Source organism: Sarcophilus harrisii, chromosome 4 (assembly GCF_902635505.1).
Source record: "Sarcophilus harrisii chromosome 4, mSarHar1.11, whole genome shotgun sequence".
Taxonomy (NCBI): Eukaryota; Metazoa; Chordata; class Mammalia; order Dasyuromorphia; family Dasyuridae; genus Sarcophilus; species Sarcophilus harrisii.
The window spans coordinates 321,959,751-321,986,606 of NC_045429.1; the positions used below are offsets into that span (position 1 = coordinate 321,959,751).

At 34.9% G+C, this 26,856-nt stretch overlaps 1 protein-coding gene across 5 annotated transcripts in view; it reads right to left on the reverse strand.

The window, feature by feature from the left end:
• Nucleotides 1–26,856, reverse strand: part of RNF157 (ring finger protein 157) — a 120,797-nt gene that overhangs the window by 67,743 nt on the left and 26,198 nt on the right. For all 5 annotated transcript variants that reach the window (XM_031965860.1, XM_031965859.1, XM_031965861.1 and 2 more), the window contains exon 2: nt 15,835–15,953. In XM_031965860.1, the coding sequence (XP_031821720.1) occupies nt 15,835–15,953 (119 nt within the window). The remainder of the gene's footprint in view (nt 1–15,834; nt 15,954–26,856) is intronic.

Genomic DNA, 26,856 nt, shown 5'->3' on the forward strand with positions numbered 1-26,856 from the left:
AATTGCAGTTCCTATCTCTATTCCTCAATATAAATAAGTGATAAGGAATACTTAAAATGGTGGTAGAGTTTGAAGAAATTAATCAGTATCATTGAATATTTGATTGAATTGAAAAATTGAACTGTACTCCACTCAGTGACCCACCACTATAAAAGGAAAGTATATTCATATGAAAATAATTCCTATACATTGCTCCAGTTCCAGGTAAATACCCTAGAACTAATTTTTTTTTTAAGTCTAATTTTAAGGTACCATCTCAAACCCACTGAATTGGCAAAAATCATTAAAAGTAACAGAACTCAGGGGCAGCTAGATGGTACAGCAGATAGAGCACCAGCCCTAGAGTCAGTAGGATCTGAGTTCAAATTCAGCCTCAGACACTCAATACTTACTAGTTGTGTGACACTGGGCAAGTCATTTAATCCCAATTGGCTCTCCAGGGGAAAAAAAAATAACAGAATTCAATGCTGGCAATACTTATTCATTGCTTGGAAACTCAAATCTGTAAATTCTTTTTGAAGAGCAATTTGGCAAAATATGAAAAGAATTACAAAAATAACCATATTTCAACAAATCTTTTCTCCCTTCTTTCCTCAGAGAATAATAAAAAATTTTTAAAAGGAGGGAAAGGTTAAAAAGCAGTTCAGAAATACTAACCAGCATATCAATGGAGCTTGACAGTACATGCAAAGCTCTGCACCTCTTCTCTCATACCTCTGCAAAGAATAGAAGAAGGTGTACTTTCTTTCTTATCTGAGGCTAAACTTGAAAATTATAATGATAAAAAGTTCTTTATGAGATTAAAAAAAAGCAGGACTAGAAGAAACATAATTAATTATAACCATAAGAGGAAAAATGAATGACAATAAACTAAAAAAAAAATCCTGATGGAGTGAAAAATGATTTTATACAATTAAATCAATTAAATAGTTACTAAATTAGTTCGATTAGTGGCATTCAATGTATTATATATAATTCAAAAAAATCCCTATTAAGGCCAAATGTCAAATATTAAAAGCTTGCTATTTCCTCTCCCCCACATTTTCTCTCCCAAGGCTACAACTATTTTATTTCTTTTGTTCCTCATTTTCCAAAGGTATACTGAATTTTATGTCAACTAGAATGTATCATGTTTTGTGTACTCTCATATCCTGAAAGAAATCAATCCTAAAACTCTTGCAAAATGTGGACCAGTTGCTGGGTGAGGTGGTATACACTGTAATCTCTGCTACTGGAGAGAGAGCTCTGTCTGGAGTTCTGAGCAGCAGTAGCTTAAACAGATTTGTGAAGCTAGCTCCCAGGGTGGGGGCGGAATGTAGGGAGAGACTTGCTTGACTAAGAAAATGCCAATCTGATCAGGTTAGAAGGAGCAAGTCAAAGTCTTTTATCCTCTCTTCCATCAGCAGAAGGACTGGACTCAAGGAACTATCACCTAATTTTTGGCTTGGGTGAAATAAGAAAACCCAGCTTTAAAGAAAAAAATTGTGAAAAAGTTCTCAGTGCTATTTCAGGGATCAAAAAATAGTTTAGTAATAGTGCGAATTTCTTGTAGGGTCAGATTCTGCACTTTAGTCACATATTAGTTTCTATTTATAGAAATAATGATGTAATTGTGCTGTTATCTGGAGATTGTGAAAGAGCTTCTGTTTATATATTTGGGATTTATTCACACGTTTCTGGCAGTTAAATGTCAGGAAATCACTGTCCCAAAGAGAAAGTCATTTAAAAATTATTTCCTCTTCACTGGAAAGGACAAAAGTAAGCCAAATGGAATGGAGTACATCTGTCCAATCTGTTTTTTCTGTATGTTCAAAAAAGTAAAGCCAAAAATAATAAGTTAAATTTCAAATATGAAGGCCAAAAATAAATAAATAGATGTCATCTGCATGCTATTAAAAAACCCAACTAAATAATTTCTCATTCTGTGCCCAAACACAGATAATCATAAATGATAGACTTTTTCTACCTGGTCTGATTGGCACTTACTCTGACACTTAGAGCATTATCTTGAGGACTTTTCTGCGGAACTGAGAGGTTATGTGCTTTGCCTAGCATCACAGATCAGGATGCATCAAAAGGTAGGATTTGAATCCCGGTCTTCCTGATTCCAAGATCACTTTTTATCTCTGACAACATACTGCATCCCATACATACAACAGCTGTGTTCTGTAAAGAGTTGCTTATAAATGTAATATGTATAATCCAAATCATATTGTAATGCAATAGGAGAGCTGGTATTTTAAAAATAGCTTGTCAGTGGAACCTTCTATAAAGCATGATATTCTTTTAAAGTTTGAGCACTCGCTTTCTATTTTATGTTTTACAAGTTTGGATCTTTCCATTCAGAATTTTTTAAAAAGCCATAAAAAAAAAGAAAGAAAAGAAAAAGAAGGGGAAAAAAGGCCAGATCAGTCACTAAACCTAAAAGGAAATACTTAAAGTTGGCATCAAAAAAGTATACCAAAGTGTCTTTCTGTAATACAACTTTCTACCTTTGACTACAAATGGATTCACTGAAAGGCTTCTTTAAAAGTTCCCCCATTTCATACATGAACACAATGGCTTTCTAAAAACAAACAAATTTTTAAAAAATCAATTTACACATGTTTTCAAGAACACATTTGTCCAGAAAGCAAAATTTTCCCTCTATTCATCCTGATTGTGACCACAACATTACCTATTACACTAATTCTACCCATGGACATGAGAAAAATGAACAGCTTGGTTATGGTGCCTGGTTACAGAAGAAGGCCCCTAACTGTTAATGTAAGCCAGAAGGCTCTGGGATCAAGTTCAACAACTTTCCCTTTGTGACCAGAGGAAAGGCTGGAATGTTTCACCATGAAAGACATGTGGTTAAGGAGGCAGCTGGTGTTGTCAATCCTCTGTCTGCTAAACTTAAAGAAACCATAAACCTCAGTATTAATTTACACCAACATAATAAAAAATCCAAATCAATCAAAAGCAAAAGGCAATAGCAGATCATTTGCCACCTGGAAAGAAGGGTAGGGCATATATTTAAAGTTATTTAAAATGTTCAGATGATTTATAAATGTGATCACTTTCCCTCCCCATAAGACCTATAGTATCAGCAATAATAAAAAACTTGGACTCCAGGAGCTCAGAGCCTCCGATGCCCATCTGCAGGTTGAGGATCCTGAAGGGTAGGACAAAAGTAACCCAAAATTACAAAAGAAGGGTAGCATCAGAGATAATTTTGGTCCCACTTAAATTAGGAGAACCTTTATTGGGAAGGAAAACTTTGACCATTTATATGGCAACTGTGAAGAGGCTGAATTGCAAACAGGTGCATGACCTGATCAAAACTGCCAGCAGCTGCAGGAACAACCAGCATGGAATATTAATGGTCAGAAGCCAACACTGCTCTGTTTCTTTCATCCAACAATCTCAAGGCACTTTCCAAGAATTAAGCTTCACATTCCTTTAAAGCCAGTGTTATCAAGCCGTGTTATCCCCCCTTTACAAATGGGCAATGTGAGAAGTAGAATGATTGTCTAAGGTTACAGACACTTTGTATAAGCAGATCATAAAACTCCTCTAAGTCTTAACCTTCAAAACGCAACCATCTACTTATTCTATACATTCTACCAGCTTTTAGAATAGGGTAATGCATTTATCTAATTTTGATATAAAAAACTAAAATGTGAATGACAGTTCAGCCAGTGACTTTTTCTAAGTTCCATCACTTAATAGCAACTGATATAAGAGCCAAGAGCCAAAAGGTTTATGGCATTTCTGTTTTAAGAAGGCAAATTTATTACCAAACCTACTCCAAATGTTTACTGGGTCAGATTTCCCTGGGAACACATGCCAATCCTATTTCAATACTATATGATAGCTATCATCACTGCCTTTTCTGCTGCATGACTGCCACTGACTGATACTGGATATGGTTCTTTTACTTTTAATTGCAGCTTCTTCCACCAAAAAAAGTACAAGACTGAGTAAGAGTATGTATGACCTAGGTGCTGGTTCTGTAGATTAGAATTATACAGCCAAGATTAATTCACTGCAAAAATACTCCAAGATGCCATGTCCTTGCTGTCCTTCCTCAGTTGAGCATATTTACCAATATCTCACAACCCATATTTGAGAATATACACCAACTGATCCTTGGATAGGATGCGAAAGGACAATCTGACTACATTTACTCTTATTAAAGTAAGAAACAGAGGGACAGGCAGAAAAGATGCACCAAAAAGTCTTCCTCAAAGCGCAGTCTGTAACAGAGCCAAACATGATTCTTTAACTGCTTTAAAGCTTTCCATAATATCTGCTCTGACACTCTAATAATAGGGTAAATAAAAATGCATTTGCTCTTTAGAATTTTTGTAATTGCAAGTACAAACTTTCTTCCATAAATAAAAATTAAATTATGCAGTTTGTTGTATGCTGCAGAAACTGGTATATTAGCTATATAATTAGAGGAAAGCCTTTTTCTCCTTAACATCCTTGCAAGCACTCCTGAAAGTTTTCCCTTGTCTCCTATCTAGGTCAACATTTATATATAGAATCCAAGGGGGAAGCTACAATTCTTTAAAGCAGGGGTTGCCAGCGTTTTCAATCTTCATAGCCCTGAGCTTTTAATAAACTTTGATTTAATATAAAAGAAATTAAATTTAGAATTTACCAATAATATACCCACAAGAAAAACCCCAAGAATTTAATGTCAACTGTGATTTATTAAATACTCCCATACCTCTTTTGATAAGCTTCTTATAGCCCACTAAGGACAGATAGATGGGCAGATGGATAGATAGCGGGATAGATAGAGAGTAAGATACATACATAGATAGAAAGATAGACCCTCTGCTTAATGCAGGCACTACTGTACTGGCCAGAGAAGGAAGCTCAAGTCTTTTCTTCCTGGCATTAGCCACAGAAAAGCTTTTTAGGATATTGTGAATATTATCTATTTATCTATACAAATTTCCTATTTTGCCTTATGTTTCTAAATTGCTCGGAAGCAGTCTCCCTGTTTCTAAAATTGTGATAACACTCAACTCAACCTAAGTTTCTTTATAATATACTGGTTCTTGTACATAATAGATAGATTTCCTATTCTAAGCAGAAATACGAAGGCGGAGCCCCAAATTCATTCAGTCAATCACAGTCCTAAAATCTCTGGAAACTTGAAAAAAAAAACCCTAATATTAGCATATCTAGTCTATCAAAAATGCACCTCTTTTTGGATAAAAAGAGAAAGGCTGACAGCTATATTAGGAAGACCTTTTGAACTGTTTCCTACCTTCCCCTCCCTAAGGACCCTCAACACATTAACCACCTCTCCCCCACCCCTAATACATATACTCATGTGGGAGGAGCACAGTAAGCCTTTGTACTTAATAGCTGGTAGAAGGCCATTCTTAATATGAACCCATGAGGCCCCAGGGGATTATTATACAACTCATCTCTCCCCCCTTCCCCTCTATCCCTTTTAGACTATGTCACAACCCTTTGTGGTCTCAGTTAGAGACCCAATTCAAGGTGAAACTGCAGAAACACTCTTATCTCATGAAATCTCTACTGGTTCCAGAGAGTATCCTTTGATATATCTATAAATTTATGTGTGTCCTGTTTCTTTCTCCCCTGGGTATAATGATTAATTTATCACAAATCACTTATTTAGAGGGCAACTGCCACTAACTGTAGGAAGCAGTATGAAAAGATCTGATCATTCCTCCTCTTCAATCATTTTCTACAACCCCAAAAGTATCCCTATCTCATTTGGAAAAGGAAGTAGGATACACAATCCCCACTTAGTACTCTAATTATTCAACAATATAAATTTAGCAGAAATGCAACTGAGATTGTGGATAAAAATAATTTTCGGTTGTATCATAATCAACCTTATTTTTGTAAAACAGTCTATCCTTAATCTAATTTACCTCAATCCAAATTATGGTGTTGTTATATACCAGTTCTCAAATAATTCTCCTTCTTTACTCATGGAATTCAGCTCTTGGATCAGTGGTTTTCTCTCTTCCTCAACTCCTGCCTTCATAGGGAGAGACCTCAAAAGCCATGATGCTTCTGCTCCCTCAAACTCCTTAGCTTTCTTACTCCTCAGACCGAATTACTTCTTTACTTCCCCTCAGTCAAACACAGGGACAATTACACATTGGATCTCACCATTATCCAGAAGTATCCTTTTTTACTAACTATAATTTCTTATCATTCTATGTCTCCCTACACTTTGTTCTTCCTAAATTCATTCTTTAAGAGTCCCATTCTCTTTACCCTGCAGTACTTTCTTTAGCCACTACCTCTAATCAGACTTCATTTACTTCCATATCAAATTCTGTTTTTATGGTTAGTCAATTCGACTCAATGTTTTCCTTCACTTTCTAATCCTTTATCTCCTGTTCTATGGCTGCTCATCTCTTGCAAAATTTCAGCCTTAGACAACTCCCATTATCTGTTTCCTTTGTTCTTACTCACCTTAGCTGAACCAAGTTCAAGGAAGTCAGCAACCAAACTGAGTAGGGGGAAAGAAAGTGAAGGGAATAAACATTTAGATAGTACCTACTACATGCCAAGCACTATGTTAAGTGCTTTATAAACATTATCTCCTTTGATCTTCACAGCAATTCTCCAAGATAGATTGTTATTATCCAAATTTTACAATTGAGCAATCTAAGGTAAACAGAGATTAAGTGACTTGCTGAGAGACACATAGCCAGAAACTATCTTAAGTTGGATATATATATATATATATATTATCCCAATTTTGAATCACCCCTCATTATAGCAAGGCAATACTTTTAATCCTTCTTAATCATACCTAACAGTAAGAAGAACCTCATGTTAAACAGCATCAACTTCTTCAGCAAAGAATCAAGATCTGTATGGGACAGAGGGGAGGGGGAGAAGGAAAGAGGGGAAGGTGTGGGAGCCTGACAAAAGAAGTTTAGAAAACCATTTCTAGAGAGTGAGATTAGGGAATGACAGGGTTTAGTGAAAGGTTTTTAAGGATGGAGGATTAAAATGGGTATGTTGGAAGAGATGGAACAGGAGATAGGGAAAGATAAAAAAGTTCAGAAAGGGGGGATTAAAGAAAAGGTAACGATTAGGGTTGAAGACAGGGCAGGAAGTGATAAGATTAAGGGCAAATAAAGAGGGGTGGGCTTTGGCAAGAAGGCCACTTCAAAGTCCCAATATTACTCTCTAGAAACCTCTAAACCTCTTTTGTCAAGTTCCCCCACCTTTCTGTCTTACTGAAAAAGCTGATGCTATTTGACACGAGGTTCTTCTTACCCTTTCTCTTCATCTTAAATTCCCCCCTTTCTCCTTCCTCCTTTTCCTTAGCTTCTGATTATGAAGTGGGCTTCTCTCATTCATTCCTCAACCACTTGCATCTGGTTCTCAATCTCATCACTTGACTGAATCCACTCTCTCTAAAGTTACCAAAGATCTCTTGTCAAAAGTGATGATCTTTTTGATTCTATCTGCTATATCTGACACTGTTTACTATTCTCTTCTTCTAAATACTCTTTGGGGTCTTCAGGAAATTATTCTCCTAATTCTCCTGCTCCTGTCTAACCATTCTTTCTCAATCTCTTTGCTGGTTTATCATCCAAATCATGAACCAAACTGTGCAGAGTTCTCCAGAAGTTTGCCCCTATTCTTCTTTCTCTGTCCTCTCACTTTTAATATCTCAATGCATTATATATCCAGTCCTAATGACTCCTCTGCACTTCAATCCTGTAATCCCAACTGCTTATTGGAAATTTCAAACTGGGATGTCCAGATGACATCTCAAAATAAACATTTCCAAAATACAATCTGTTATCTTTCCCTTAAGAACTATCTTCCAAATTTCAATATTTCTGTTGAAGGCACCATCATTCTTCCACTCATCCAGGTTTGCAACCCTAATAATCAGAGGTTATCTCTGACTTCTCACTCATCTCTCTCTTTTTTTTAAATTGTGGTTTTTAAACATCAATATCCTACTGATACTATATGGCTTTGAGTAATAGAATATCAGTCTCTAAAGAAAGAAATTAGCTAGCTGACTAATGTTTATAAAGAGTTTTAAATAAAATATTTTATATGTGTTATCTCATTTAATCTTCACAATAATCTTGTGAGATTGGTGCTATTATTATTCTCATTTTCTCGATGAGGAAACTGAAGTTGAGAGATTAAGTGACTTGCCCACACTGTCTGAGGCAAGTTTCAAACCAAAGGTCTTTTTGATTCCATGCCCAACATTCTATTCACAATATAAAGGTGTATAGTGAGCATAAACAAACTACAATATATTACTAATGAAGATGTATATAGAAACAGTACAAGGGATATCATCAGAGATGCATGCCCAGAAAAGGAGATAGGTTTATTCAACAGAGAGAATAACTTATAATCAATGGCCAGCCGGTACACTCTTTTGCTATTATGCTGTTATCAAGAAATTCACAGGAAGGGGCAGCTAGGTAGCACAGTGAAATAGAGCACCAGCCCTAAAGTCAGGAGGTCCTGAGTTCAAATGTGATCTCAGACACTTAACACTTCCTAGCTGTGTGACCCTGGGCAAATAACTTGACCCCAATAGTGAAGGAGGGAAGGAGAAAAGAAAGGAATTCACAGAAAAGCTACCAAGAATGTTGGGGGATTAATAGCAGGAGAAAGACAAATGTTGCATAGGAAATGAAGGAGTAGAGATAGTATACCATCTGAACCACTGAGGGGAGTTCCCACATTCAGAAACTCACAGATCCAAAAACAGAAGTATATGTAAATAAGGAAAATAACCCAATGTTTAGACAACCAACAAAATACTCTTCCCAATAACTCTCAAATTTAAGCTTAAGGCTGTCTAATACTTCAGGAATAAAGGCGGATGTTTAGCTGATAACAGCTAAAATTTGTATAGCATTTATTATGTGCCAGGCACTCTGCTAAACACTTTATAATTATCTCATTTTATCCTAACAATAATGCTAAAAGGTAGATGCTATTATTATCACCAATTTACAGACCAGGAAAGTGAAGCAAATAGAGGTTAAATGACTTGCTCAGGGTCATGTGGTTAGTGAGTATCTGAGGCTGGGTTTGAAGTCAAGCCTTCTTAACTGGGAAATAGAAATATATACCAGGCCATTAAATTCTGCAGCTTGATACAAAATTCAAAATAATGTGCTACAATGGTAGCACAAACCTTCATGGGGCAGCAGAGGGAATACTGGATTCCAAGGCCTCAGGCTCAAATACATTCCCACCATTACTTATTGTCTGTTAGACCTGTGAAAATCATTTCAGCTTTCTGGGTCTCAATTTCTTCAAATGTAAATTGAAAAAGTTAATTAAATGACCTCTGAGATCCCTCCCAGTTCTAAATTTATGATCCTAACCGGATAATTTATTTATTTTAAAAGTAAGCTTTGCTTCATAAAATGAACAGATTTAAAGGAGTATGTTAGCTATTTTCACACCAAAAGAAGGAAAACAGGGGACTCAAGTAAATTTTAAACCTATGTTAGAAGAAAAATAGCAGAAAACACAGTATTAATTGTGTCCATTTTGCTGATTTGAAGTAGCAGGGACAATTCAAAGGCATGAAGTATTCTGAAATTAACATAATAGTAATAAGCTTCAAGAGTAGGTACTTTCAAGAAGAGGAAAAACAATGGATGCAAAGAGAAATTTGGAAAATAAAAGAACCATAAGTTAGAAGACTGAGAATCTAAAATAGTTGAAACTTCCAAAGGCAGCTATGGTGGTATATGAAGAACTTAAGAGTTAGGAAGATCTGAGTTCCTTCAAACTCTGCCTCAGATATTTAACAGCCATGTGACCCTCTGCAAGTGACTTAACTGCTAACAAATGCTTTTCATTCATTCATTAATTGGCTTATGTGACACCGATTTCCCTATGAAGAGCCATAATAGCACCTCTCATACAAGGTGCTGGGAGGATCAAATAAGTAAATGTATGTAAAGCTCTTTGCAAACCCAGAAAATCATCATCATCATCATCATTACACTTATCAGGTCATTCTTCTTAAAAACCTGATAGGATAGGGATAGAGATAAAACACCAACTCTTCAACTCAGCTCTTAAAGCCCTACAGAATCTGCCCTCAATCTATCTTTCCACAACCTTCACTCATCAGAATGAACTTTTTATTTCAACCAGACTATCTTATAACCTCTGACAATTTCCTCTTCCCTATCCTAACTCTAACTTCAACTTCATAGCATCACAGAGCTGTAAGTTAAGGGGCCTTATTACAACTAATCCAACTGTACCTGAATAGGAAACTCTCTGACAATATCCTTGATAAATATTCATACTTTTTCTTGAAGACCTCTAGAGATGTGGGATGTAATATTTTCTGAAGCAGTCCTTATAGTGAGTAAAAATTTGCTTTTCCCTAACCTCTAACCATTACTCTCTGAGACTTCTGGTCTGCCTCAAGGGCTCGAGAAGAACAAATCTAATTATTCTTCCACTGATCTTTACTAGTGAAAAAAAAAAAAAAAAAAAAAAAAAAGAGCTTCTGAAGCATTTTTGTGTAATTGAACCCACACTATTTGAAATTAAAATTGTGTAAAATATGGTTACTGGTTTCAGTCTAATGGAAACACACAGGGCAAATTCAATTAATGTGACCACTTGAGGGGATTCATTATTCGCACCAATAACAATTTAACTAATATCTAAAAGATAGTTGTATCACATACTGTTTCCAGCCTATCAAGCTGACTCTCTTCTTCCTCTCAAATTCTTCCTTGCATATATATCCCTCTTTCTCTTCTTCAGGCCCAACATTCCCAATTCCTTCAGCCACTTATCACATGGCATAGTTCAGAATGTTCCTTATAACCTTGGTCACCCCTTTCTTTGGTTGAACTGCAGTTAACCAAGGTTCTTTCTAAAGTGTGGTCTCCAGAATCCAATATTTTAGTGCTATGTCAACCATTAAATCAACTGAATTGTATAGCCTAATGACTACCGGATCTTTCCACCTGTCCTTTAGCTTTATCTCACTACATGTCATCTCCTTTATTAGAATCAGAGTTTCTTGAGAATAAGGGACTAGGTTGCTTTTTTATCTGTATTCCTATTCAGGACATAGTGTTTAGCACATAGTAAATGCCTAAAAAATGCTTTTTTTATTCATTTCAACATTGGTTTGGGGGACATGAGGCCTTGAATCCAACTACTACAAAGATGACTATGTTTCCAAAGATGGGAGACTCATTATCTCCACTCCCCCCATCCTTCCTGCTCTATCCTCTAACTCCCTGCCAAACCCCCTGCTATTAAAAATTTCTATTATATTGAAGGATATAACTATTCTTCCAGTCTGACTTGATTTATTGTTCATCCCCTTGTTTTTATATATTTGTATCAATTTCCTATGTCTTAGATATTAAACCTTTACCAGAGAAGTCTGCTGCAAAGATTTTTTTTTCGGTTAATTGATTTCCCTCTAATTCTAACTGCACTGATTTTAATGATTATTGCTTTGTATTATAATTTGAGATCTGATATACTCCTTAGTTCCTATTTTTTCACTTTGTATTTTTTCCCCTTGATATTTTCTTGACCTTCATTCTTTTAGACTTTAACCTTTTGTTCTTCTTGATGCACTTTAAATATATTTTTTCTAATTCTATAAAATAACCCTTTGATAGTTTGATTGGCATGCACTGGCTCTTTAAATTAATATATATGGCAATATTATTTTTATTAGATTGAATTAACCCAATTATGATCAACCAATATCTCTTTAATTATTTAAGTCTGTTATAATAGCTATAAAGAGTACTTTTTGTTGTATTCCTATAATTCCCATATGTCTTGGTAAACAGACTTCCAATCCTTTTAATATTCCATAGTCATTCTGAACAAAATTTCTTTCTGTCTTCCTGCTGGGTTTTGTTGGTAAAAGAAAGGTTGATGAATTATGTAAGTTTATATTTTGTTATTGTTCATTAGTTTCAGTTGTGTCCGATTCTTCATGACTCCTTTTGAGATTTTCTTGGCAGAGACAATGCATCTCCTTCTCCCTGTCATTTTATGGTGAAGAAACTAAGGGAAACAGGCTTAAGTGACTTGCCTAGGGTCACAAAACTAGTAAGTGTCTGAGGCTGGATTTGAACTCAAGTATACCTAATTCCAGGTCCTGTATTCTATCCATTATACCACTCACTTACTAGGTTTATATAGAACTACATCTTAGAAGTTACTGATTCACCTAATCTTTCAGGTGAGATGGCTTAGAGGAGAGAGTACTGGCTTAGAGACAGGAAAACCTGAGTTCAAATATGGCCTCAGACTTACCTAGCTTTGTGACCTTGGGAAAGTCATTTAACCCCTTTGTGACAATCTACTAGATAAGGAAATGGCAAACCACTCCAGTATTTTTGCCAAGAAAATCTTCTAGACAGTATAATCCATGGATTTATGAAGTACTGAAAATGACTGAAAGACTGAACAATAACATCTGTGAAAAGTGATGATTTTGTTTCCTCTTTGCCTATGCTAATTCATTCAATTTCTTCTTTTATAGCTGGTATTTATAGAAAAATATCAAATAACAGTGGTGACAATGGACATCCTTTCTTTCTCCCTAATCCCTGATCATACTGAAGTGCTCCTAGCATTTCTTCATTACAGATAATAAAGGTTCTTTTCACCTTTGAGAAATGCTATTTATTATATTATAATAATTGGTACATTTACGCTACTGCCTTTTATATTAAAAATTATTTTGGAAAATAACTCATATGAACAAAAATATTTATAGCAGCTATTTTCAAAGAACTGGAAGTTGGGGGGGATGTCCATCAATTGGGAAATGGCTAAAGAAGTTATTGTACATGATTGTAATAGAATACTATTGAGCTATAAGAAATGAACAAAATGCTCTCAGAAAACTGGAAAGACTTACATGAACTAATGCCAAGTAAAATGAGCAGAACCAGGAAAACACTGTATAAAGTAATAGCAATAGTGTATGATGATCAACTGTGAATAACTTAGCTATTCCCAGCAATACAAAGATACAAGATATTTCTGAAGGACTTATGGTGAAAAATGCTATCCATCTCCAGAGAAAGAACTGATGGCATCTTGAAGCATACTTTTTCCTTTACTTTCTTTATTTTTCTTGAGTTTTTTGTCTATTTTTTTTCATGACATGACTAACATGGAAATATGTTTTACATGACCACACATGTGTAAACCTATAATATTAAATTGCTTGTCTTTTCAATGAAATGAGGGGAAGGAGAGAAGGAGGAAGAGAACTTAAAACTCAAAAATAAAAAAAAAAGAATGTTGGAAATTGTTTTTTTTGCATGTAATTGGAGAAAAATAAATTTAAAAACAACAAAAAAATTTTTTTTGGTGCTTAGTTTTTGTTATTTTATTGGTTTGCTTTTCTAGTAGTTTTTTTTTTTTTCAGTTGCATGCCAATTCACTCATTTGTTCCCTCCCTCTTTTTGCTGATTAAAGTGTTTAGAGATACAGTATTTACTGTAAAGTATCATTTTGACTATATCCCAAAAGTTTTTGGTATGTTATCTCATTAATGTCATTAAGGAAAATGAAAAGATCTATTATTCCTATGATTTCTCTCCCTCCACCTCAGCAATTCTTTAGGATTAAATTACTTAATTTCCAATTAATTTAAACTTTCTTGGTAAAATAAGTGTTTAATATATATGCTTTTTCTCATTTGTTTATGAGGTTTTATCTGCTTTAACACATGGCCGGCCAATTTTTGCACAAGTGCTACTACTTTGTGGCTTTTTAAGGTTCCATGTTTTTTGCCTTAATTTCTATATTATTTATTCTTTTTCTGATTTTTTTTCTCAAGGGCTCTAATTTTATTTTTTAATCTCATGTTTCATGTCCTCCATCCATTCTAAAAGTCATTTTCCCCCAGAGGATCTACTTTTACTTACTGTAGAATTATTTTCTCTTTTTAAGTGTACCTCTTGGGCTTCTCTTGTATTAGGAGCACTATTTTCTCTACACATGCCTCCAACCTCAATACCTATACTTAGATTGCTTTGAGGCCAGGTTCTATTACTTCTTGCACTCTTGTTTTGGGAAGATGAGCATTAGTTTTGCTTTCTTTGCAGTCTGGATGTGTTGCCTCTGTTCTGCCACAGTTATGGATAATGATATCTGGTCTCTAATTCTCGTTGCCCTCTTCTGAAATCCTTGCCCAAAATAAGAAGATGGGCCTAGAGCTGAGAATAGATACTGGCCTCTGACTCAATCCAGGTCTTATGCCTTCCTTTTCTGGTGGCTCAAAACAGGTATGGGCCTTAGCCCATTTCCTCCTCCTTCTGCAATCAATAACAGGGTTTTGACTTTGCCTCTTGTGCTAGTGTTAATACCTTCAGACTTCCTGGAGGGCTCCGAGGCTCTTTATTTCATCTTCATCTTCTTGATCTCATGGTTGTACCAGGAAATTTCAAAGATGGCAATGGTTTTAGGCCTCTTAGAGGAGCCCTTATTATGAGCTGCCTCAGCAGCTCTCCCCCATCTCTGCTTCTTGAGAAATCCCTAACTAGGATGTGGCTTTGTTCTTTGCTCTGGCTCCAAGAGAACATCCAAGAACATGCTGGTCTCAGACTTCCAAGAAGGCCCCCAAAGTTTGCACACAGTGCCCAGGCACCTCTGCTCCCTTTGTTTCCTTGGTCAGAGACTTGAAGGAAGCTGACTGAGCTCCAGCTCCAGCTCTGTCAAGCCAAGGCTAAGATTCTCCAGGCACATCCCCCAGTCACAGAAACCTCACTGGTTTTTGGCTATTTACTTAGGCAATTCTGGATTGAATAGAGGGACGTACTCTTATTTCTCCTTATTCTCTTACTCCTTGGTTTTATAGACTATTGCTTCCTCTGCCCACCCTTTGCTGGTCTGTTTCTTAGGCTCAGCTGTCATCTTTTATGTCATCCTTCAAAGCGTGGCTCAAGTTCTCCTTTGTTTCTAAACTGTTCCTTTATTTATGCAGCAGTTCTTTAATCTCTCCATCCTCTGTATTCCTACATTGTTTATCACATGCTATCTTCTAATTTCAAGGGTAATCAACACGGCTGCTCCCTTCACCAAGGCAAGTCACAACTCCTCATTCTTAAATAATTCATGAAATTTTATTTTATTTATTTAATGAAATGAATGAAAAAAATATCACCTCATGGGCAGCCATATGATGACGAGCCCCTTTACGCTTACCTATGTTGTTTCCACTGCAGATCACAGAGGGCTGTACTTTTTAGAGTTTATATGCTACTGAGAATCCTCAAAATGCCAAAGCCTTTTCTATACTAATATAAAACATCAGGATATGTCTTGAGTGTAAATATTATTTATTATTACTAATTATTATTAAATGTTACATATTTATGTTTTATTTCTCCAGCTGAATTATAGGTTTCTTGAGGGTAGAAGGATATGTGGCATGCGTCATTTATATTCTTAGCAAAGTCTAGCACAGTAATATTGCTGTGCAGTATACAGTAGACACTCAATAATTATTTGTTGAATAAATGAATGGAAGCTGAAAAACATGAGTTCAAAAGGGGAAAATATTATAGAACTATAAAGATTCTCATGTGATCTAGTTAAAAAAAAAAGTTTTTATTTTAATTCCAATACTCTCATCAGTGAATTAAAGTCAGACAAAAGAAGCTTGCATATACAGCTAACACGTCAGTATGTTTCAGCTTTGTTTCAAACTATATATTTAAAAAATGTAGACAATAATCTTAGCTATCTTAGCAATGTAAATAACTATACTGTTCACTGAAACAATCAACAAAAGTGAATTAAATCTAGGTAACATACCGCTACTGGCCTGTTCCCCAGGAAGTTCAAATCACTGTTTTCTCCAAAAAGATATCCTTCAGGGTGAGTTGAGTCGAATTTTTCTCCTCCCATGATGAAGTGGCTAGCAAAATAGCTTCCTAAATAGAGACAAACATTTTTTTAAAGTAAAATTGAAGCAAAGAAAATTGTTGGTTTAAAAAGAAAATCAAATTACAACCAAAGAAACCTTTCCCCTCCTTAATTTAGCAAAACAACACAATAAATGGTAGGCCCTCTCCTATACCACTTCCATCCTGACAAGCTAGAAGAGACTAGGATATTTCCAATAGACACTGTAATGATCAGAAGAATGAAAATAGAGCTCAAAATTATCAGGAACACTGTTTAGATAAGCCAGGAAACACTGCCAGACTGTGATAGTTCAGAAGAGATAAAGGGGTACTTCAAAGTCACAAAAGAATACTGAGAAAACAACTGAGAATCCCAGGGTATTATTCCTTTTAATTTAAAAAACTGAATACGAATTATCACTAAGTTTCTATGAACAGAAAATGCAGTTAGTTGTGATTCAAATACCCTTACCCTCACCATTATTCTGTCATATATATCTTCCAAATTGATCAGGGGAAGGGAGATGTTGGAGTGTATCAAAACCATCTCATGTTATAAAAGGCATTTTCCAATTCACAAAAATGTTTTGAACACTTATAATGTGGCAAACAATCAGCAAGTATTTATTAAGTGCCTAGCATATATCAAACATTATTTTAGCTGTAGATGACATAAAGACAAAAATGAAGCAATCTTTGCCCTCAAGGAAACTTAGATTTTAATGGGTAAGTCAACATGTACACATATATGTCTATGCAAGATAAATACAAATCAGCTACAAGAGGGTCTTGAAGAAGACACTGCAGCTGATGGAACCAGAAAAAGCCTCATCCAGAAAGTGGTCTTCAACCAAATCATGAAGAAAACCAAGAATCCAAAGAGTTCGTAGAAGGTCAAGCATGAGGGACAGCTAATAGGAAGATTCAAATAAAACAGGGATAAAGTGTCCTTTGTGGGAAACAGCAAGGATGATGATATGGCTAGACTATAGAGTTTATATAAGGGAATAATATGTAAGAAGGTTGAAAAAAGAGGAGGTGGCTGGGATGGAATGTGTATTAATCAACAGAGTGGTTTATATTTGATTCTAGAGGTAACAGAGAGGGTGTTGGATTTGATTCAGTAGAAGGGCAATATGGTGAATCAATCATTTAATCAACAAGCATTTATTTCATTCATTCATTTATTTTTTTGCTCAGGCAATTGTGGTTAAGTGACTTGCCCAGGGTCACATACAACACACACAAAGTGTTAAGTGCCTGAAACCAGATTTGAACTCAGGTCCTCCTAACTTCAGGACTGGTGCTCTATCCACTGTACCACCTAGCTGCTCCTCAACAAGTATTTATAAAGGTATATTATGTGCCAAGCACTGTGCTAAAAATAATGACATAAAAGAAAAGCAAAAGGCACAATTCCTGCCCAGAAGAAGCACATATTCTAAATGGGAAAATATAAATTTACTCTAAGATATCAGTTCTTAAAAATTCCTGAAGACCCCAAAGAGCTTTATGTGATCATATTTATCATTTAAAACATTTTAAATAGTAGTGGTGGGGAACTTCTGTATGCCAGAAGTCTCTTTCTTTGCTAAAAGTGGAGCAGCCATTAACTTCTTGATTTGGCCCATCCTTCAAAAGAATGAGGAACCAACAAAGGGAAAATTTATTCTGAATCTGATTTTCACTAAGAGAGGATGTACTTGGCGGGACAGGAATCATAAGAAAGTTGAGGAGAAATGATTATTCTATGTAGAGTTTATGATAAAGAAGTTGAGGATATCTGGGTTGTCTGCCATGTACCCTAGATTTTAGGAAAGAGATTTCAAAAGTTCAAAAAAATGTAGGTATGATCCTGTGGACTGAAATGATTTAAAGGAAGTGTGCCCAGGAGGGATGAATGATGTTAAAGAATAAAATTATAAGGCCTTTAAAAAAATCGTTTCAAAAAAGAAGGAAAAAATAACAAGAGATATAGCTAAAGAGATGAATGTGCATGGACAACAAATTCGTCTACTACTTTACATTTAAAAAAAAGAAATATACAGAAAACAGAAGCAAATCTAGGTAAAAGAAGATTAATATAAATGCATGACAAAGTCCTATAAAAATTATGTCAGGAATGTTAAAATTCTGAATGAGCTGAGCATAGAGAGGAGAAGTGAAAAGAAGAGTTTGTTAGCTTTTTGTTTTGTTTTTAAGTAATGTTAGAAGAAAGAGGAGAATCCAAGAGTAGACAGAACCTTGGCTTGAAACAAATAGGATAATGACAACTGACAACAGTCACCCAATTCTTGCTTTGTTTCTGTTTTCTTTGAAAAGAAGAACTTTTATATAGGGAATGACAGCAGAAAAATGACCACTGGAAAATTTATGGCCAAGAGAAGAAAAGAGAGAGTAGGAGATCACCTTCCTAGCCTAGATGAATTTAACTTATTTGGTCCAGATGTTGTTGCTGAGCCACTGTCAGCAATACCTCAAAGATCATGGAAAACAGGAGAGGCAAAACAATTTTTGTTCTTGTTGTTGTTCAGTAATTTCAGAACTGTTTGACTCTTCGTGATCCCATTTGGGTTTCCTTGGCAGAGATACTGAAATGGTTTGCCATTTTTGCCTTTTCCTTCTCCAGCACATTTTACAAATGAGGAAACTAAGGCAGACAGGGTTATTATGGTTTGCCTACAGTCACCCAATTAGTGTCTGAGGCCAGATTTGAACTCAAGTCTTTCTGACTCCAGGCTTGAAACTATCCTCTGGGCTACCTTAACTGCCCAACCATAAAGTTAGAGAAGGGCAAATGTTCTCTCGATTTTAAAAATTTAAAAAACAAAAAACAAAAAAGAACACAGTCAGCAAACTAAACCCCAGTGAATTTAACTTTAATCCTGGAAAAATCCTAGAAAAAATAATTAAAGAGATGATTGGGTAACATTTAGAAGGGAAAGAAATTTGATTATATGATTTCATCAACTGAGCCAAGTCATATCTGATTAACCAATCTCTTTTCCTTTGTTTTTCAGAAGATTAGTAGTAGGATTTTTTTTTTTTGCAAGATTAACATTTGAAGAATATGCTATAGATATAGTTTACCTGGATTTTAGAGCAAGCTTTTGATAAAGAACTTCATATTGTTCTTATGAAGAAGAAGAGAGATAGGGAGTCATAAAAATTCAGAACTGGTTCAGACTCTAAGAGTAGTTGCTGATGGGTCAATATCAATATGGCAAGAGGTCTCCAATGTGGTACCCAAGATGCTTGTTCCTGTGCTGTTTCACATTTTTATAAAACACTTGGATAAAGACAAAGATTATATGTTCAATAGGTCTACAGATGACACAAGACTACAACTGTATCTCAAATAGGTTAGAGCACTGAACAAAATATAATAAGATGAAATTCAATAAGGATAAATAGAAAGTCTCACTCTTCGTACAAAAAAAAGCAACTTTACAAAATGGGAGAGGCAAGAAGAGACAATATTTGTTCTGGAAAAGATTGAAGGGTTTTAGTAGCCCCTAAGTTAAATATGAGTCAGCAGTGTGATATGTCAGCCAAAAAAGCTGATGCTATCTTGGGCTACATTAAGAGCAGCATAGCTTCCAGGAATAGTCCCACTGTACTCTGCCCTCATCAGATGTCATTTGGAGTACTATGTTCAGTTCTGGAGACCAGAGTTTTAAAAGGGCATTGATAAACTAGAAAGTGTCTAGGAAGAAAACAAAGGTAGTAAAAGGTTTTGAGTCCATGACACGAAGAATGAAGGAATTGGGTGTGTTTAGATTCAGTTGACATTATAGCTTCACACAAGTACTTAAATGTAGAGGAGAGATTAGACTTATTCTGTTTAGGTCCAAAAGGCAGAAAGGGTAAAATTCACATAAACATTCATAAAGAGGACAGCTTGTGCAAAGGTACCAAGATGGCAAATGGAGCATTGTGAACAAAGAACAACAGACCAGAAAAGCTTATTCATAAAATGGTTGGGATGGAATAAATAATATGTAAGAAGACTACAAATACAAGACACTAGGCTACAGAGAACTTTAAATGCCAATGAGGGGGTTAAGGAGATAATAATCTGTTTCAGTATGCTATTTTTTCCAGGGGTACACTGGGATTAACCTAACCTGTTAAATTAAATTCAAAAACCTTACTATAAACTCTATCTTTTACTTTTCTTTTGCTGTGAAATTTTGTTTTTTGTTTCATTGTAGAATATAGATGGATAAAGTCTGAATTAGGGAGAATTCCAAATAGCTGAGGGAACTTTTTTCATTTGGGGAAATTCCCTTCAAGTAGAAATGCTTGTATATTAAGAAGTTAAGTCAAACAAACTTTGGCTAAATGCAGATTACAGTATTTACAAATGAATATCCACCTATGGATGAATATGACAGAAGGTACAATCAGTACTGGCAAGGATAGACTGAACGGTAATTTCATTCCAGTTCCAGTAAGTATTAAAAGATGATATAAGCAAGAACAAGAGATCCAAAAATGAAATAAAGTTTATTAATCACAAAGTGGGAGTTTCAGAGAAACCATAGAAGGGAAAGATGGACTTATGATTTAGGAAAATCATTTTGGCAGTTGTGTGGAATGTAGTTTGGAATAGGGAGAGAGTAGACAGAGACTGATTAGGACACTACTGGAATTATCCAGGCAAGAAGTAATGAGGGACTGAATTAGGTAGTGAAAATTTGTTACAGACTTTTGGATGCAGGGTGCAACAACTATTCTTAAAATACTACTTTAGTAAATATCCCTTTCTAAAAGCTATTTAAGACAAGCTGACTAAATTGATTCTCCCTCATGATAATCTTGGGGCAAAGAGAAGCATACCAATGAAGGTTCAAGACAATGATATTACAGAATCATCCCTGAGACCACAGAAGTAACTCTTAATACTCTGAGGGGAAATTAGAGCTAGCCATGAACTGAGGAGCAGAAACTCATTTTTAAGAGTGGAAGCTGGGATTAGCATACTCAGAGCTTATCCATAAAGCTTTTCAGTTTTCCAAACTGTTTTTGTTTAATGGGGAATTTCCCCCCCCCCCAAGTAATTTATTTCCTCAGGTTTATCATATGCTGGAAATCAGTTTGGAAGAATTTAGGTTAGATGATATCTTAAACCACATACTACAATAAGTTCAAAATGTTTAATGATTTGAATATAAAGATAGAAGGAGGAGAAGGAGGAAGAAAAAAGAGGAGAAAGAAGAAGAAAAGGAGGAAGAAGAGGAGAAAAATGAAATCAGACAACTTAGATGATATTGGCTAGAGGGAGAATTCTTAACTAAACAAGGGATAGTGACATTAACAAAAGATGAAATAAATAATTTTATCATATTAAAAAAAAAAGCTTTTTCATGAATAAAATCACTGTGGTAATAACGAAAAGCAATGATTGAGTAAAATATCTCCAATACATTTGATATCTAAAATATATAGGAAATTAACACAAATATATAAGACAAAAAAGACCCACTCCCCAACAGATAAGTGTTCAAGGAAATGAATAAATAGTTCTCAAAAGAATTGCAAATTATTAAAAATCATATGAAAGCTTCAAATTAGTAATATAAGAAAAATGCAATCAAAAATCAAAGACGACAAAAAATGGGTAACAATCACTGTTGGAAGAGTGCAGAATAGGAAACTTAACATATATACTATTGGTAGAGCTGTGAATTGTTCTAATATTCCTGGGTAGAAATTCAGAATTATGCTGGGAAAAAATGATTAAAATGTTTACATTCTTTGATCCAGACATTCCATTAGTTATCATAAACCCCCAAGAAGGGCAAAGAGAGAATGGTATATATGTACCAAAATGTTCATAGCAGCACTTAATGTAGTAGCAAAGAAATGGAAATAAAGTAGGTGCTCAATCGCTAAAGAAGAACAAATTTGATACATGAATATAATGGGAATTACTACATAATAAACAATATAAGTAATAAATAATGAATATGAAGAATCCAGAGACTCTTGGAAAGATTTATAAGTGAACAAAGACTACAACATTGTAAGTGGAAGGAAAAAAGTGGACTTCATAACTAAACCAAACTTGCTCTTAGAGAAAGTGGTAAGAAAATGGACTACTTTCCCCTTTTTTGCTTAGGTGTAGACTATGGATAAGAAATATTGCATATTCTATTAGACATGGTTAATATACTGGTTGGTTTTGCTCTAACTCCTTTTGCCTCTCTCTCTTTAAATCTTTGTTTAAAGGGATGGCTCTGACATGCTAGGCTGGAGAGGTAGGAAGTATACATTTAGAGATGAAGGTCACATAAAACCAGAATAAATATAAGATTCTTAAAAAAGTGATTCATACAACAAAACACAAATGAAATATTTTTTTAATGAAGGTAAAGTGTGAAGTACTATATAAAAATGACTTAATAAAAAGATACACATTTTTGGACATGGCCAGTATAGGAATGTGTTTTGCTTGATTAAGCGAAAAAAATAAGTTTAATATATTATAGTAGTTCTTGAAACGTCAATTGCCTTCTTTTTAAATATCCTTCAAAAAAAAGTTCTTGATAGTAGTTTTGGTTAATAGTTACTCCCAGGAAGAATCCACACTACCCATTCTCATTTATAATCCATCAAGCCCATACCACCCATGCTCCAGACTATTTTTCCACCTGCTCTTTGAGGGAAAGATCTGAGGAGTTTTTGTAGGTAAAAGAGATAGAAGCCTCTTTTTCTTACCTAGCCTTAATCTTTGGATGTTGCCTCAAACTGATCTTCCACTGCATCCAGGGATATCTCTAGTAGTTTGGATCTGGACTCTGGACCCAGATGACTCCAAAGGAGAAAGTGAGGTGACCTTACATAGCCCTCCCTCACTTAAATTCAATTCATTTGCATCTCATGGCATCACCTCCTAGATGTCACCATGGTCTTTGAGAACAAAGGACAAACAACAAGCTCCTTGAAGCAGACTATTTTTTTATGCTTATATATTCCCAGCACTTAGCACAGTGCCTCGTACGGTTAACTTAATAAATGCTTTATCTCATCTAATTTAACTGCCAAAACCAAAAGGTTCACCCAGCAAAATCTTAGTATACATCATAACTTGTAAATATAAAGAATAAAAATCTGCAGTGATACAAAAATACAATTCATCATTTTCAAACACTCAGTTATTAATCATGAAAGACTATTGTTTCACCAGTCCTATTTTCCATGTGCATAATTTATAGGGAAGATAGTTCTGTCTAGAAGCCTTGAGTGAAAGCAGTTATTTCAAAGAATAGTACTGAACTATTAACAGATCTGAATAAAAAGGATTCATCAAATATACTAAATTGTATGAAAAAATAAAACCATTTATATGTTTCACTTTGATAGATGGATTGACTTTATTTCTGAAGAATAATTTACAGTAGTAAATTACAGCAGCAATTGTGATTTCCTGTTGGACAAAAACAAATGTAAGAGCGAAGTTAAATAACATTTTAATTAACATATAAGAGAGCAACCTCACTGGTAGAAAAAAAAAATGGCCGACAGTCACAGGACTTTAAATATTTAAACAAAAGATGAATTCCAGTGTTCAAGGGAATATAGGTTCAGCAAGATTTTGTAGATGAGACCCCTACCAGGACGGGGTTGGGGAAAAGAAGATTTCTCTCTCCTTTCCTTATCCACATTGACCATGATGTTGAACAACAATTTGCCTAGTGGGAAATACCACAATCAGAAGTTCATGAGTTTTTTTCAGTTTTAGAAAATTCAAAGAATAACTGCAGGGGTAGAAATACAGAATTCATTCAGACAGGGATTCAGACAGACAATAACCCCAGAAAAAAGGCAGCTGCAAGAAATGGGACACCTGGCAGCAGAGAATAGAGCTGACTTTGAACTCAGTGAAAGTTGATCTATGAAGAGGAACAGACCCAGGGAAGTAGAATTGTTTTAAGACTCTACAAAGAGAAAAAGTCCTCCTAATCCCTAAAGTGCCAGGAGTTGTGAGATACTATTGCCATGTGTATAAAATATGTGTGTCTCATTACCATTTTATTCTAAATTTGAGCCACTCTTTCCCTAAATATTATATTTGTAGGACAGTATACCCTAGATCTATGGAAGGAACTGTTATTGTTGTTTTAAGTCATCTTAGAGTTTTTGTGTCTGATGGTTAATGAGAAGCATAATACTAGCAACTAAGAGAAATAATATTAGAAATAAAATTTCGTCAGGAACCCACAGTAGCAACCCTTTTCTTTTATTTTTTTAATTAAAATTTTTTTCTGGTTATACATGTATATTAATTTTTTAAAAACATATTTCTTTATGAATCATGTTGGGAAAGAAAAAAATCAGAACAAAAGGGAAAAACTATTAGAGAAAAAAACAGAAAAAAGAAGTGAACAGAGCATCTGTTGATTTTATTCAATCTCCACAATTCTTTTTCTGGATGCAACAGGCATTTTCTACCCAAAGTTTATTGGGATTACCTTAATTCACTGAAGCACCGAAAAGAACCAAGTCTTTCATAGTTGATCATTGCACAATCTAACTGTTACTGTGTACAATATATTTCTAGTTCTGTTAGCAATCCTTTTTTTTTTTCTTCTTTTCTTTTCTTTTTCTTTTTCTTTTTTTTTTTTTTGGCTGAGGCAATTGGGGTTAAGTGACTTATCCATACTCATACAGCTAGGAAGTGTTAAATGTCTGAGGCCGGATCTAAACTCAAGAACTCCTGATTTCAGGGCTGGTGCTCCATCCACTGCATCATCTAGCTGCCCCTAGCGACCTTTTTCTTAAAAGTGAGTAAAAGGGGAGTAGTCCCAAAAGGATGCTACACATTTTTTAAACAACAAATTCTTTATGTGCATTTAATACATAATTTAAACCACCAATATTCAAATTATACATAACTTTTTTAGAAACAAGTCCATCATATAAAGTCAAGCAGTATGATAACAGGTATCACATGTATAAAATACTCAATTTCTCTTCTTCCTGAGATATTAGCAAACAATTACTGAGGAAAATGCCCTAAAGAGATGGCTTTACTTTTAGATATGTATCATATGAGAAAGAGTTCTCATCCTCAACAGAACCAGACTGATTCTAACCAGTAAGAATTCTTAATAATAGCCTAGAAGATGCCATCTGGGAAGCCCATCTGACCAAATACCTTTGAGCTGTCCAAAACAAAAGGCCTTAGTGAACAGGCAACACTACCAGAGAAATGCTCTTATATTACCAACAAATAATAATACAACAATACACCATCTCTACAAATTAGTCTTCTTCTTTTCCTTTCCTTTTTTCTTTTCTTTTGCTGAGGCAATTGGGGTTAAATGAATTGCCCAGGGTCACACATCTAGGAGGTGTTAAGTGTCTGAGACCAGATTTGAACTCAGGTCCTCCTGACTTCAGGGTTGGTCTTCTAACCACTGAACCACCTAGCTGCCCCCAAATTAGTCTTTTTGATCAGCCTGTCTATTCATATTGCCCCAGCTTCCTCTCCTCTCAATCTTCAATCTTCTGAAATCTGGCTTCTAATTTCATCACTCAATTGAAACTTCTTTGTCCAAAGTTATTGATAGAGGATGATCAATTATTTAAATACTGCATACTTCAATGTTATTCGCTTAATACCTAACTCCAGATCCCTCATGTATAAAATAATAGATTTGGACTAGATGTCTTCTAAGATCCTTCTAATTCTAACATTCAATGAACTGTAGCTTGACATAGTGGATGTCTGGAGCCTGGCTTCAAATCCTGCTTTTAACACATACTGGCTGTGTGACCTTGGGAAATACAACTTCTCAGTACTTCAAGAAACTCTCAAGACTAAAGTTGAAGAACTCTGGGTATTTTCATCAATATAGGGAATTTCCTATACTAGTGAAATCATAAGTCCAGGCCAAAAATTACGTGATACCATGACTCTACATTGCAGTCAATTGGTATGAGTTTTTCCTCAGTCTTTCACAAGTCACTGATAAAGGTGTCAGTTTCTAATTTCTAACTTGAATACCTATTCAATCAGTAGAATAATTCTATGTCACTATCTTTAAAGTTCTAGCATTTACAGGGGAAAGACATTAAAATAAGAAAACTATGGTTTGTCAAACAATTACTGAGACATAAATTTAGGACACTGAGAACTTTATTTTTCTTTTCATAACAAAAGCCAATAGCTTGATTACCTTACTCCTCTAATAACTTCCCTTTAATTAAGCAAGAGAGAAAAATAAAATCACTCGTTTCTAACTTGAATAAAGCTCACTGCCAATTTTGGGGTCGCTCCTGAGAAACTTTGTGAGAAGGATGAAATAAATGCCATCAACAGGATCAAAATAAATTATGTGATAGTGCTACCCTATATCAATAGCACCTGACACCAGAAACTTTAATTATTCATATAACAGATGCCTTGATTGCCAATTTATATACTTAAATATTTATATAATGCTCCCATTATTTATCTCCATGACATGAACTTCATTGTAAAAGGGATAAAGGAGAAAGCAAGAGTGAAAAGATAAAAAGATGGGGAAAGGGAAAAGAAAAAAAGGAGACAGATAGAGGAGAGAAAGAGAAAAGAGGGAAGAGAAATGGAAAAAAATCAGGAAAAAATTTTTTTTTGCTTGACTATTGGGGAAAAAAAAAAAACATCACGGGCAAAACCAGCAAGGCTCATATTATTAGTAAATTGTATATCTTTAACCAGTATTCACATTCAGAATGTTAAATAAAACTCTTGCAGTCTCTTAAGGAGGCACAAAACACATGGGTTTTAAAAATCACTCAAAACAGCATTTGGAACACATTGTTCTATTTTATTTATTTTTCAAATTCTAAAAGTGTAACCAAAGCTAAACTGCCTCTGGACTCAAATAAAAATTTTTAAATATGCAGTTCACTAAATAAGCACACACACAATAACTAT